Below are 14,495 nucleotides of genomic sequence, written 5' to 3' on the forward strand. Positions count from 1 at the left end.
TTCATTTTTTGTAAGTAAATAAGGCTCTTAGTTTTCTCATTTGAATTGTTTAACATCGTCATTTCGGGGCCTTTCATATCAGACTATGCAGTATCATCATTTTCTTATTGTTGAAGGCCGTAAGGTGACCGTTAAATGTTAATTTCTGTGTCATTTTGGTCTCTTGTGGAGAGCTTCTCATTGGCATTCATACCACATCTTCTTTTTTTTGTAAAACATTTAGTGACTTGAGAATTTCAGAACAGGTATCAAAAGTCATAGGTAATTTGGGACAGGATAATTGTTTTTCTAGCCTGGCTCCTCCTTTTTCCACAAAAAAAATCCTTTTTTTTTTGGTTTGTTCTCTATTAATTTTAATGACACATGAATAATTTTAGCGCTTATCTGTATATTATGAACATTCATTTAAGGTAGGGTTGGTTGCTTATATAGGGAATCACTGAAGCATAACCAGAGCGGGCCCCTCTCAGCAGGTCAACAGGCCCCTGCGTATGAAAATTTCTGTATCCGCCACTGCGGCGGGCCCTGATCCCAATATCCCAGCCTTAAAAACATGAAATCCCGAGGTTCTGAATTTATTATACAAATTAAATATCTCGACATCCCGAAATTCGAAAAAAGAAATCCCGGATGTCGAAATGGTCAATCCTGAAATTTCGGTCTTAAAAACACCCATTCCAGACATCCCGAAAGTGTGTTTTCTTTTTACAGTCAATTCTTAGTTTAAAAATTGATCCACAGCGGTCATTGATATATTATTCAGACCCTCTCTATTAAATTAACCCTGTGACTGCCGTGGATAGTAAACAGAAAATACACTTTATTCGTAGTATATGTATTTGTTTCATAGTAAAAAGAAAAACGCAAACCGGAGGTCTAATCTAACTTAAATTTCGTCCAATGACGGAAACAGATCTGGACGTCTTTTTTCTCATTTTTCACCCAAAATAACTCAATCTGAATAATCATATGAATGGATGACAAATGCGATTATGCACTGTACCCATAGGACACAGAGGCATAATGATTAATTTATTGTGGAAAGAAGAGAAGTGACACCCAAAATGAGGTCTTCTCGTTTAATAGTATAGATGACGCGAATTTAAATCGTCACTATATGTATATATGATCTTACCTTATCTAAACATCTCTAGTAAATAAAACAATTGCGAAATTAAATAGCCACGAAGTTGACTAGATAGGGCTAAACGCGAAATAAAGTATCCGCAAAAATAAGTTGGTTTACAGTACTCAATATTAGCAATTCAAATAACTAATACTTAAATATTTTGCACAGACTCTCTGAGAATCAGGTATAAAGTTATTGGTCTTTATCCATTGTTAAAGACACTATACAGTAAAAACAAAAAATTGGGATATTTTTTCCCATTGAGTAAATTGTGTCAGACGGAGAAGATTTTTCAAAATTAAAATAGAAAATAAATGTGGTATATGATTGCCAATGAAACAACTCTCCACCAGGCACCTAAAGACCAAATGATAAAGAAGTTTATAACTACAGGTCACAAAAATTGTAATAATAAACTACCTTGGTTAGCAGAAGTTGATTTGATCTCCTCATCCATACTGAATATCATTGTCTCTCTATCACAGGGCTATATCAATAAATCATAAAATTATTTCACGTGTAAAAGTAACATTAAATTCCAATCTGTACATGTAAAAGTAACATTAAATTCCAATCTATACATGTAAAAGTAACATTAAATTCCAATCTATTCATGTAAAAGTAACATTAAATTCCAATCTTTACATGTAAAAGTAATATTAAATTCCAATCTATACATGTAAAAGTAACATTAAATACCAATCTATACATGTAAAAGTATCATTAAATTCCAATCTATACATGTAAAAGTATCATTAAATTCCAATCTATACATGTAATATAATATGCTTGGCAAATAATATGCACTAACTCAAATTCATGCAATGTGATGTACAGGTACAGATGTCATATTATATCAAATAAACATAACAAATCAACTTATACATTATTGTTTAGGGGCCAGCTGAACCCCGCCTCTGGGTGCAGTTTTCTACTGTTTGGATTAATGGATGTCTCTTTGATGCATCCACTGTTTGTATTCTTAATTCTATTATTAAGGTAGATCATACTAAGTATATACAATTAGACAGAATTTTCTTATAATTTGCAAAAATGACGATTTTACTATGCTTTTTTTCAAAAATATAATATAAAAAGTATTTGTCACCATGCTATTTTTCAAGCTATGAGTCGTTGAAAATTGCCTAAATCTGGTTAGATTGTTCAAGAAAAAACACATTTGTGTGCATAAATTTTTTTTTATGAGATAGAATTTTGAAATAAAGAAGATATGTTTTATTTATGTTTTAAGAAAATAAAAATAAAAAATGGTGTCACCGAACTTGTTTTCATTCTACAAGTAAAAATTCAAAACTTCCCTAATAGACTTATTAAAAGAGTTATCTCCCCTTAAATGGCTCATTTGAAAAAAAAAATCTAAAAACAAAAACAAATATTTTGAATAATACAATAAATGACCAAATTTTCTTCATATAAATAACATTAAATTGCAAATCTGTCTCCAAATTTGCAGATTTGGCCAAATAACTAGTAAACTAGACCAATTTTGTAATGTGATTGTACTATCCAAGATGGCGGTATATCATGTATGTATACCATGAATCTACAATCTTTAGGAAATCCCTGTCAAATAACATTATCAATGAATTTGTTACATCAAATTATTCATGTGTCTTTTCATTATTCTTGTTTTCATTATTATCATCACATTGAGAGGTTCTCCTTAAATTGAAATGTCAATAAGATTAATGTTCTTTTTTTTACTTTTACTAAGAATGTTCCAATCTTTCACAATTCATTTTCTAACAAAGAAAATATAAAATATTGAACAGTTCTTCCTAATAACACACCTGCAAACTTATATCAATGGTTCTTCAGACATTTAAAGTAGTTTTCTGAAAGAACCTTACACTATAATCAGAGGTCCTCATTCAGGTAAATTTTTTTTTGTATTTTAAAATGCTCACCTTATATTCTTCTTTGTTTACAGAGCTGAAAAAAAACAAACACCACAGAGTTATCTTAACTGATATAAAAATGTTCTTTCTGTATTTACTTTGTTAATAGATTGTCATACAATAGACAACTTTCGAGTTCGATGCATTTCCGTCAAAAACTCTGTTTTTAGTGAACGTCATTTGTGCGTTTAGAGGCGTCATTACTTCCTTTCCAATGTTGAGCGAGTGGTTGGAAAACTATAATTCTATAATGTACGAATTATTCTGCAAATTGAATTCTCAAAATTGACAATCAGCATTGCTGTCATTAGGGAATTGTCATTAAGTACCTACAGAACAACCATTATTTCTAGTTTATCCTGCACAATGACGATTACTAAGACACTTGATGAACGTTAATAGTGCAAGGATACAGGGGACCCCCTCTATCTGATAAATGATGTCATTAATGCAAGTATAATATGACAAGTTTTTTTCCGGTGACAGATGAACTTGAAAGAGGTCTATTGCGATCAAAGGTGGAGGAATCATAAAAGTGTGTTTACCATTCAGGAGCAGATCCAGTCAAGGACTCCTCCGGGTGCGGGAATTTCTCGCTACATTGAAGACCTGTTGGTGACCTTCTGCTGTTGTTTTTTTTCTTTGGTTGGGTGGTTGTCTCTTTGACACATTCCCCATTTCCATTCTCAAATCTATTAAAGGGGAGAGGTTGATCCCAACCCAGGATGAAGGGAGGGTTCCAAATGTATTTCCCCATTCAAAAGCATTCATCGTAAAAGAAAAGGAGGTTCCAAACCTGGTGGGTTATATAGCCATGAAATGTCATTAGCAGTAAATTAAATAAAATAAAATAATACCTGACTGAGTGCCTAACTTACATCTTCTATAATGTAAAGCTCATCCCTCAAAAATATTCATACAGGATGTTGTTTAATTTGTGACAATTTTTGTTTATCAGTCAACAATTATGAGTGCTTAGTAAAGTTTATGAAACTATTATAACTTTCAAAATATTTAACAATAATCCTTTGAGAAAATAACATAACAACGTTTGGAAGTTGCTTGATTTCATTCTTACAGAGCATTTATCGAATCATTGAAAAACTAACCTTAATTCATTTTGATATAAATCTTTTCCTTTTGTTTCTTCTGGGAACTAAAATTTAAGAACAATATTCATGTAATGGCTATTCCTATCATTAACTTTGATTGGTGACAGTATACAAAGCAATTATGTTATAGGCACATGCTATCATATTAATATTAACTGATGGATGCTTTATATCCAGTGTCAAATATTACATAGTATGTTAATATCCTGGGTGGTACTAGACCTATATGCTAACGGCCAAGTCAATTTTTTTCACATTTTAGTTCACAAGTTATTGGTCTGCAGGAAATATTTCTTTCAAACCAGACACATTATTCTGACTTTTGAGCCAACTTTAGCCTTAAGGTGGTACCCAACACTTTCACGAAAATTAATTTGGTTTGTTTAATTTTCATAAAATTCTGTCAAAGTATTTACTTTGACCCTTTAACTAAAATATTAAAAAAATCAAGAATTTTGAACCAACTGTTTTTTCAGAAAAATTACACTGGTTATATAGCAGTTTGACAAACACCAGTTTTGATCATTGAGAAGCTTAATATTCCTTTTACAACGTAATAAAAACGTTTAGCTGACTTAACAGAGTTATCTCCCTGTAGTGTAAGGTATCACCTTAAACTTCTATAAATGATCCATAATTAGCATACAAGCAGCAAACATCAATTCTAAGTTTTATCTTTGATCCATACACACAATGTATACTTTCAAATCAATAAAATGTCAACATAAAACATATTTAATGCACAAAAAATATTTCTGAAATTGTCAGAGACCTCTTAGTGACTAACTTGTCAAATTATGTAGTTTTCAAGTGACTTGATAATGAAATTTTCATTTCTTTTTAAATATAGCATGATTCTTCAAATGGCAGATTTTATAATATCTATTTTTATTAAATTACTTTGACATTTGTATATTAGAGTGTTACTGAATAGTCTTTTGTAGACGAAACGCTCGTCTAGAGCAAATATAAGATTAAAAACCTGGTATATAGTAGATTAAAAAACCTGGTTATCAATTTTTCCGTTTGTTTGGCTTTTAATGCAATTTTAGGAATATGAACCTTAAATCCCTGAAATGACTGTTGTTGAGGTGGTCTTCTCTGTCCTGATGCTGACTGAACACCTTGTAGAACCTGTGTAACATCTACTCCAATCTGTGACATATATGCTGCTGCCATCCGACGAGCAACCTAAAATTTTATTAAGGTAGATAACTTTCAAGAGATTCCACATTTCAGCAGTTAAAGCCTTTTCACTGAAAAGATTAGTTTACATTTTTTTCTTTTCAGAAGAATTATTATCAAGTGAATGAAGCAATCATAAAACTTGTACTTTCATAATTTAATATCATATAAAATATCAAAGACGTATCCCTCCAAAACAAAAATGTATAAAACCCGTGATGAAACTGACTTACAAGTATTTGACCAATGTTGTCTACACAAGAAAGATTTAAGTGGCGAAACATCATTGATATACATCAATTAGTATTTTAGAACAAAGCCTAATCCTAGTAAAAGTATAGACATAAACACAAACAATCTTTATGCCAAAGCCACATTAAAACTAGAAGCTCTAAAGAGCCTGTGTCGCTCACCTTGGTCTATGTGCATATTAACAAAGGACACAAATGGATTCATGACAAAATTGTATTTTGGTGATGGTGATATGTTTGAAGTTCTTACTTTACTGAACGATTTAATTTTGCTTCTTACAATTATGTCTATAATGAACTTTGCCCATTAGTAACAGAGAACTATATTTGGTAAAAATTTACATAAATTTACCAAATTAATGAAAATTGTTAAAAATTGACTATAAAGGGCAATAACTCCTTAAGGGGTCAATTGACCTTTAGGTCATGTTGACTTATTTGTAGATCTTACTTTGCTGAACATTATTGCTGTTTACAGTTTATCGCTATCTATAATAATCAAGATAACCAAAAACTGCAAAATTTCTTTAAAAATTACCAATTGGAGGGCAACAACCAGTTGTCCAATTCATCTGAAAAATTCAGGGCAGATAGATATTGACTTGATTAACAATTTAACTTCTTGTCAGATTTGCTCTAAATGCTTTGGTTTCATAGTTTAATCCAAAAACTGCATGCCATTTTACCCCTATGTTCTATTTTTAGCCGTGGCAGCCATCTTGGTTGAATGGCCAGGTCATCGGACACATTTTTCAAACTAGATACCCCAAATATGATTGTGGCCTAGTAGTTTCAGTGGAGATTTTGTAAAAGATTACTTAAATTTATGAAAAATGGTTTAAAATTGACTATAAAGGGCAACAACTCCTAAAGGGGTCAACTGACCATTTCGGTCATGTGACTTATTTGTAAATCTAACTTTGCTGAACATTATTGATGTTTACAGTTTATCTCTATCTATAATAATATTCAAGATAAAGACCAAAAACAGCAAAATTTCCTCAAAATTACCAATTCAGGGGCAGCAACCCAACAACGGGTTGACTGATTCAACTAAAAATTTCAGGGCAGATAGATCTTGACCTGATAAATATTTTTATCCCATGTCAGATTTCCTCAAAATGCTTTGGTTTTTGAGTTATAAGCCAAAAACTGCATTTTACCCCTATGTTTAATTTTTAGCCGTGATGGCCATCTTGGTTGGTTGACCAGGTCACGCCACACATTTTTAAAACTAGATATCCCAAAGATGATTGTGGCCAAGTTTGGATTAATTTGGCCAAGTAGTTTCAGTGGAGAAGATTTTTGTAAAAGATAACTTTAATTTACGAAAAATGGTTAAAAATTGAATATAAAGTGCAGACTTCTAAACGGGTCATCTGACCATTTTGGTCATGTTGACTGATTTGTAGATCTTACTTTGCTGAACTTATTGCTGTTTACAGTTTATCTCTATCTATAATAATATTCAAGATAATAACCAAAAACAGCAAAATTTCCTCAAAATTACCAATTCAGGGGCAGCAACCCAACAACCGATTGACCGATTCATCTGAAAATTTCAGGGCAGATAGATCTTGACCTGATAAACATTTTTATCCCCATGTCAGATTTCCTGAAAATGCTTTGGTTTTTGAGTTATAAGCCAAAAACTGCATTTTACCCCTATGTTCTATTTTTAGCCGTGGCGGCCATCTTGGTTGGTTGACCAGGTCATGCCACACATTTTTAAAACTAGATACCCCAAAGATGATTGTGGCCAAGTTTGGATTAATTTAGCCCAGTAGTTTCAGAGGAGAAGATTTTTGTAAAAGCTAAAGCCGGACGACGCTGGACGCAAAGTGATAAGAAAAGCTCACTTGGCCCTTTGGGCCAGTGAGCTAAAAAGCCAGGTATCCAAAAATTCAAAAATAATTTGACTCTAAATTCAAAACCAATTTTCAGCACATTCTAAAGCAAGTCAATAAAAAAAACATGCAATTATTATCTTTGTTTTATTATATAACCATACGTGTACCTGTTGTTCTCTTGGTGTTAAATCATAAAAATCATCAGGAGTAATAACCTCTACACCAGGTATATTCATATTCCTCAATGCTTCAGCCCCTCGTCTGCTAGCCTCAGCCTGAGAATTACGATCGGTACTATTTTGACCTAAATTTTTACTACCAGCAGTAACAATATGATCACTGATTGTATTTTCTGTTTTATCTACATCCATTGATTGGTTCACTGTAGTCACATGTTCTGAACTCTCAGTTTCCATTGGTTCAGAACTATTAGCACTACTTTTACTTCTGGATTTCATACTTTCATTTTCATCCGATGACTGTTTTGAGATATTTTCATCATTATTACTAGGAGCTTCAGGTTTTAATCCAGTGTTATTAGATTGCACATTCTGATCTACTTTTATTTCAGAAGATTTTGAATCTTTTGGTTGATCTGACTGAGAATTTTGTCTAGCAGCTATTTGTTCTAGTCTAGCATTCTTTGCTTGTTCTTTTTCTAATTTAGACAGTATGTCAGCAATAACACTATCTTCTACGGGTCTGTGAGCATATCTACCAAAATAAACACAAAATGATGCATTTTTACAGACTGGAATATCATATCAAATATAATATTCAATTCATAAGTTCATGAGTTAGAACAAGTTTTTCTTAAATAACAGATAAAAAGTTGAAACAATAACTGAAAGAATCAATAAATTTTGAGTTTGCTTGGTGTATTATTGATTAACAATTTTATAGTTCTTTATAAAGGTATTTCACATTTTGGGTGGTGTTTTTATGGAGTGATTATCTTTATCCTACAGTATTTCAGGAGGATTAAATAACTGTGCTAGTAGCCCAAAACATGCACAACAAATATAAAGTAAAATGGTGTAAAATAAAATGAAATTCTGTGGTAGGCAGATGGCATTAAATCAGAAAAATGGTCTTGCATTAAATCTCACATCTTTAGGCATATATTGTACTTTTACTTTGTGAACTCTGCTTCTAATTTATAGACTGTGCTTGAAATGTAAACCTGTTCCAAATAAAAAGATACAATATATTAAATTGAAAACTAATTTACCTTATTGCAGCTTTGCCTCCAGTTAAACCAAGTTTTCTTAAGCTTGTCTCTTTTAAAGCCATTTCCCCAATTACCTGTAACAAATGAGTGTCAATGAGACAACTCTCCATCCAAGTCACATTTTGTGAAAGTAAACAGTTACAGGTTAATGTACTGTTATTAGGCCCACTTATCATGTTTTGTTTATCAAACTTTTACTCTGAATGTTACTCATGATAGTTTCTTAATAACTATGTGTTTGACGCACTGCGAGCTGGTTCATACATTTCTGCTTGTAGTGGTTTTTAAATTGTAATTATAAATAGATTTTTAAAAAGTTTCTTTGAGTTAGATTGTATAATGTGTTTGACGCACTGCGAGCTGGTTCATACATTTCTGCTTATAGTGGTTTTAAATTGATATTATGAATAAATTTTTAAAAAGTTTCTTTGAGTTAGATTGTATAATGAGTTTGTGCAAAAAACTATTCTATATGATCTGGATTTCCTAGTCCAAATATTACTATATCTTTGGTACTATTTATCTATATTTGCTTATGAAAGTTTGAATATTAGTAATAGGTTTGGAAATAATTTGATCTCTGACATCACTAGATACATAAATTTTGGTGGTTTGTATCTGGGACAACATCCCTAATGCGCCTCGAAATGAGGAACTCAAAAGTCATGTGTAAAGAAAAAATCTCTGTGTAGTGATATTGGACATGTTTCTATTTTAAACAGATGACTGAACTTAATTATTTGTGGTGATTAGGAAAGTAGAGAAACATAGAATAAATGTGTAAAAACTATGGAGCTATTGAATGTGTGCAAGGTAATAAAATTTTCAAAGAACTTGTTGTTTTAAAAGGGGATATTTTACTGCAAGGAGCCGCAGCACAAAAGGATGTTCGGGTTTGCTAATTTACGGAAAAAGTAATCTTACTTTGTACCCTGAAAATATAACCACATATGTGAAAATATCACAGCTTCGAAACGAGCTATCATACATATCCAAATTTACGATATGGACTGAGCTACATGAAAAATGTTACCATTACCGCCTTTGTAAAAACAATTAAAGATATTGACCCATCTGGTGCCTATAATGTTATTAGAGCTGCAATTTGTACATTATTTACCTCTTCCCTCATGTAAATACACACAGGATGTGTTGGTGGAGCAGTGGAAGAATCTGTACTTGTCAACTGTCCTGATGATAAACTGCAATAAATCATAAACATGGTGGAAAAAATCCTTGAAACATTATTTGTAAACAGTGGTTAATTAAAGGGGCTCGCGGGTCTAAATCAATTTTTTTTATTTAATATAGGATTTCGCTATATTTTTCTATAAATGAACTTTATCTGATACAAAGTAGAAAAATGAAATAAAAAATGGGGTCACTGTTCATTTACGCTCACAATCTGCCTTCTAAAGAAATATACATTTATGTTAAAGTCCTTTTTTCTGTTGAACTAATCGGAGAAAAAGCAGTTATATCGAAATTAAAAAAGAACTTAATTACAGCAATCGCTTAAATTTTACAATTATTTAGTTTATGTATAGCTTATTCGAAAACAATAATAAAAAATAATGGTCACTGATGATTTTAAAAAGATATTTCAATTCTAAAATGCCAAAAAAAAATCAATTTTTTCACCAAAGGGAGATAATTTTGAGCTTTTTCAATGATATCTACATTTTAAAATTCACCTGGGGCCAACATGAGTTGATTTTTTGGCATGATTTTTGTACCATATGATGTAGTACCAACTACTTAAGGTAATTAATAAAATTTGTAATGAAAAATCTTTTTTTTTTTTTTTAAATCCTGAAAATCTTATACCCGCGAACCTCCTTTTAACAGATCTTTTGAAAAGATAAAATTGATTGTGCAATATTTTTCTTGTTGCTTTATATCTCCAAACACTTTATATAGAAAATAAATAAAGAGAAAAAAAGTATGATTTCAGTCACAAGCTGTATTCCATAAACACAAGTGATACAAATATATGTTTGCTTTTTTCTTATATTATTATAAATTACTTCTGAAATAACTTATTGTTCAAACCTGTCTGACTTAGATTCCCAATGATGTAACAGTTCCCATAATGAAATGGTTGGTGAAAATGATCCCTGCATTCTCTCACCATTCTCTAACTGTAGTGCTATAACTACTTCCTGTTCAACACGACTCTTCTCAGCTTTCACCAATTCTAACTTGCAGTTATTTGGAAGGTTAGCGAATCTTACTGATAATGTCACATCCAGAGTCTTTCTTCCATGACTACAAAACAAATCAATAAAAAACAAATATTACTTAAAGGGTTCCAATTTGAATGGCATTGCATTCTGAAAACTAAAATAGTTGCATTCAAATAGAATTTATCAATTTCATACTGCATGTTAGTTTGCAGTATTATCCTGGAAAAATTCCATGCAATTCAGCCAGGCTGGATGGTGAAAAAACATGCAGTTCGAACCAGGTTATTTTGCCCAAAAAATCTCTCCAATTTTCTAAAGCTCAATATATCAAAATAATGTACAAACATCATGCTGATAAAGTTTTTTCAGAGGATTACTCATATACAGATTTTTAGCAAAAGCTTAACGCCTTTCTTTTTTTCAATAGCATATCATGTAAGGCACATGTTATAAACTGTAAGTACAAGCAAAAGAAATGGCTATTCCCTTATTAAGGATTTAAAACCATAGACTGGTTGATTGTTGATTACTTCAGATTCAGTGGCAAGTATTCCAAGCATGTTCAGGACGAAAAAGCCATAGAAGTATCCTGCACTATTCTTATATATATATATATCTAGTTCTACAAGAGACATTTATCATGACAGCACGATATGGAGACTTTTACCCTGTATTGTTATAACATGACATTTTCATATTTGTTACTACTGTTTATCTACAATAAATGACCAACTTTGGTCTTCTGCGCACTTACATTAGATTAAAATCTTCTGGCGGTAGGAAACCTTGCTTCTTACAAACTTCTTCTAGAATCTGAAATAATGAATAAATCCATTATAATAAATTAATACTAATTAATACTCATCTCTTGTTTGGATGAATTTGAAATTCAAATAACTTTATTTTTTAGCCCCGATTTATGTAGATCCAGACAGTTCCAGAAGCAATTAAGCAGTTCATCCATTTTGGATGAGCAAAATATTCACTTTTTAGGAGCTCTAATGTCCAACTGCTATTCTAGCAAAACAGTCGTTGGACGTCAGAGTAATCTCGGACTACCTATGATGAGTAACATTTTCTTTCAGTTCCAGGTCTATTAACGCCATATACACTTTCACACCTCACATGTTCCCCCTAGTTACTTTTGCACCTGATTTTTATTCAGTTTCCAGTTGAATTATTTGAAATTGTTTTATATGTATATAATTTAGTTTTGGATGTCACACATCTTCTGATTGGCTGACCTTGTAATGTTTATTTACTCATAGACATAATTTTGCCTTGTGATAGAGACGTCATCAACATTTTTTCCATGATTTACTCTGATTTAAAATGGAATTTAGAATAAAATTATGAGAAATGACTGATAAATTTTTTCTAACTATTGGAAATAACATAAAACAATGTGGTGTACACTTTAAAGTAACCCCCTACACGAGTTATTCAGTGAGTACACTTTTTTGCTGTTATTTCTTCATAGGCAGAACAAATATTACAGTCATTCATTAAATACCAAAATCTGAATAGGTCTGGTCAACAAGGACACTTATAAACTTTATAAAGATTTTAAATCATCAAATCCTCCTACTAAAACTCTTTTGCATTTTTTTATCACTGTATACAGCCAATTATAACTTATGGTTGTGAAAATTGGGGTGAGAAGCGAAATTAAAAAATTTGTAGATATATTATTAGTGTTACAAAGATGTGCACAAATAGTGTTTCCTGCAGCTTTTAAAAAGGGCAGGGTAATTGTTAGCTCAAGAGGGCACATTAAACGCGATGGACAACAATTTTAGGTCACAAACTTAATAATATAAACAGGCAATTTCTATAAAATGGATTCATTTAAAACATACTAGTTTAATGCTATAAAAAGGACATATACATCTGTAATCAATCATTAAAACAAATTGTTAAACAAGAAAAAGTGTTTAAAACGTATACAAGGTTTAAGCTAGGATTATTGGAAATCATTTCTATTCAGTTGGAACTGTATAAAATCCTTTTTTGGAACGAGTATAACGACTGAAAGGAAGTTGTAAACAAATCAAAAATAGATAACGTTTTCTACTTTCGGTTTGAAAATGAAACGAAAACGGGAAGTGACACGTGTATAGTAAATTCAAAACGAGTCCGCTTTCATCAGGAAATTATCATTTATCGGTTTTAATTCCTTTAGTAAGAGGTATATATTTTTCTCTCTTTTAATTGCTTCTAAATGATTTCGTATTTTACGTTTTTTATCCCTTTCCCGCATGCGTAGCTCAAAGTAAAGGACGTACCTGTTTAACTTGTGAAGACAATTTAAACGTTTAGAATAAAGTTTTATAAAATATTTTAAAGGAAATTGACGATAGTTTTTGATGGCATTTAATTTATATCAATTGTGACGAAAATGCGTTCAAATGACGAATCTATGACAAACGAACTTCGAATTGTGATCGTTTGAAAAATAATGAAATTCAAAATGGCGTCCTAGTGAACTTTTGTTTACGTTTGATTGAAATAACTCGAGCGGTACTCATAAAATATGTCTTTCAGTACCGGTTGATAATTACGACGATAAAGGCATGGCGTCAGGGATTTCGACAAAATAAGGGCAGGGCGCCAAATTTTTTCCCCAAAAAGGGCAGGGCGCCATTAAACGCCAAAACCACCTGTAGGAAACACTAACAATTGTAGCAGTCCTGTCTGAACTGGGTAGATATCCTCTTTATATAAATTTGCTAACACATGTGTTTATGTATTGACATAGACTAGAGAACAAATATGAAATATATTGTTGAACAGCTTGATCACTTTGATCCTACTTAATTTGGAAACAAAAAAAAATATAGCTATACACTTACCATGGAAATAATGGAAATATAACCGTTGCATCTTGTATTGAAACGCTAAAACTTGATTACAAAAAAAATTATACATAAAACACAAAACCAATAAATAAGGTGCAAAGGTGTAGGGTTTGAAAGGACTATGAGTGTGAACATATCGGGTGCGAATTTGAAAGGGGAGAGAACATGAATAGTGCTAACTTGATTGGTGAGAACATGTTTTGGGTGAGCGTACCCAGATTATTTTCTTTACGTTAGGAAATAATTGTACCAACTTAGGAATATCTCATTAGTTTTTTCACTCGTTGCTGGTTGATAGCGATTGAATTTGGTTTTTTTTTCATGTTACCTTGCAGTTCAGCAATTTTGTTTTACTTTTTTTTATTTTCACCGATCGGTGCGGTGTCAGAAGCTTCAATCTATGATCTCCAGAAAAAAATGTGCATGCATGACTTGCAAATTTATTTGTAAATGACTAAATGTGTGCGTTTGGAAGACTGACATTTGAAACAAATCGCTATTCTAGTATAAACATATTCATTTTTGGATTTCTATATTGGCCTTATACCTGTAGCAACTTAGTATTTGGTGTAATTTTCACATTTTGTCGTCTTCCGTTAGGACATAGAACCTGTACAGTCGCCATTGTTGTTGTTTACAAATTTAACTTCCGGTGCCTCTACCCTTGAAAATAAATCAATTTAATTATCTATTTTATAATTCATCAACTCTATAAATACAACTACTTTAAATCTTTAAAATTTTCATTTGTTTTTATTCTTTAAAAAGCATTAT

The 14,495-nt window shown here is 31.6% G+C and overlaps 1 protein-coding gene across 1 annotated transcript in view; it reads right to left on the reverse strand.

Annotated features, from left to right (window-relative positions):
- Nucleotides 1-14,379, reverse strand: part of LOC134724865 (tether containing UBX domain for GLUT4-like) — a 36,678-nt gene extending 22,299 nt beyond the window's left edge. Inside the window, exons 1-10 of the mRNA XM_063588175.1 lie at nt 14,269-14,379; nt 11,618-11,676; nt 10,730-10,945; nt 9,798-9,879; nt 8,678-8,751; nt 7,614-8,160; nt 5,223-5,351; nt 4,158-4,204; nt 3,058-3,082; nt 1,550-1,616 (exon numbers count right to left, since the gene is read on the reverse strand). Of these exons, the coding sequence (XP_063444245.1) occupies nt 1,550-1,616; nt 3,058-3,082; nt 4,158-4,204; nt 5,223-5,351; nt 7,614-8,160; nt 8,678-8,751; nt 9,798-9,879; nt 10,730-10,945; nt 11,618-11,676; nt 14,269-14,346 (1,324 nt within the window). The 5' untranslated portion in view covers nt 14,347-14,379. The remainder of the gene's footprint in view (nt 1-1,549; nt 1,617-3,057; nt 3,083-4,157; nt 4,205-5,222; nt 5,352-7,613; nt 8,161-8,677; nt 8,752-9,797; nt 9,880-10,729; nt 10,946-11,617; nt 11,677-14,268) is intronic.
- Between the last annotated feature and the right edge of the window lie 116 nt (nt 14,380-14,495).

Source organism: Mytilus trossulus, chromosome 7, assembly GCF_036588685.1.
Source record: "Mytilus trossulus isolate FHL-02 chromosome 7, PNRI_Mtr1.1.1.hap1, whole genome shotgun sequence".
Lineage (NCBI taxonomy): Eukaryota > Metazoa > Mollusca > Bivalvia > Mytilida > Mytilidae > Mytilus > Mytilus trossulus.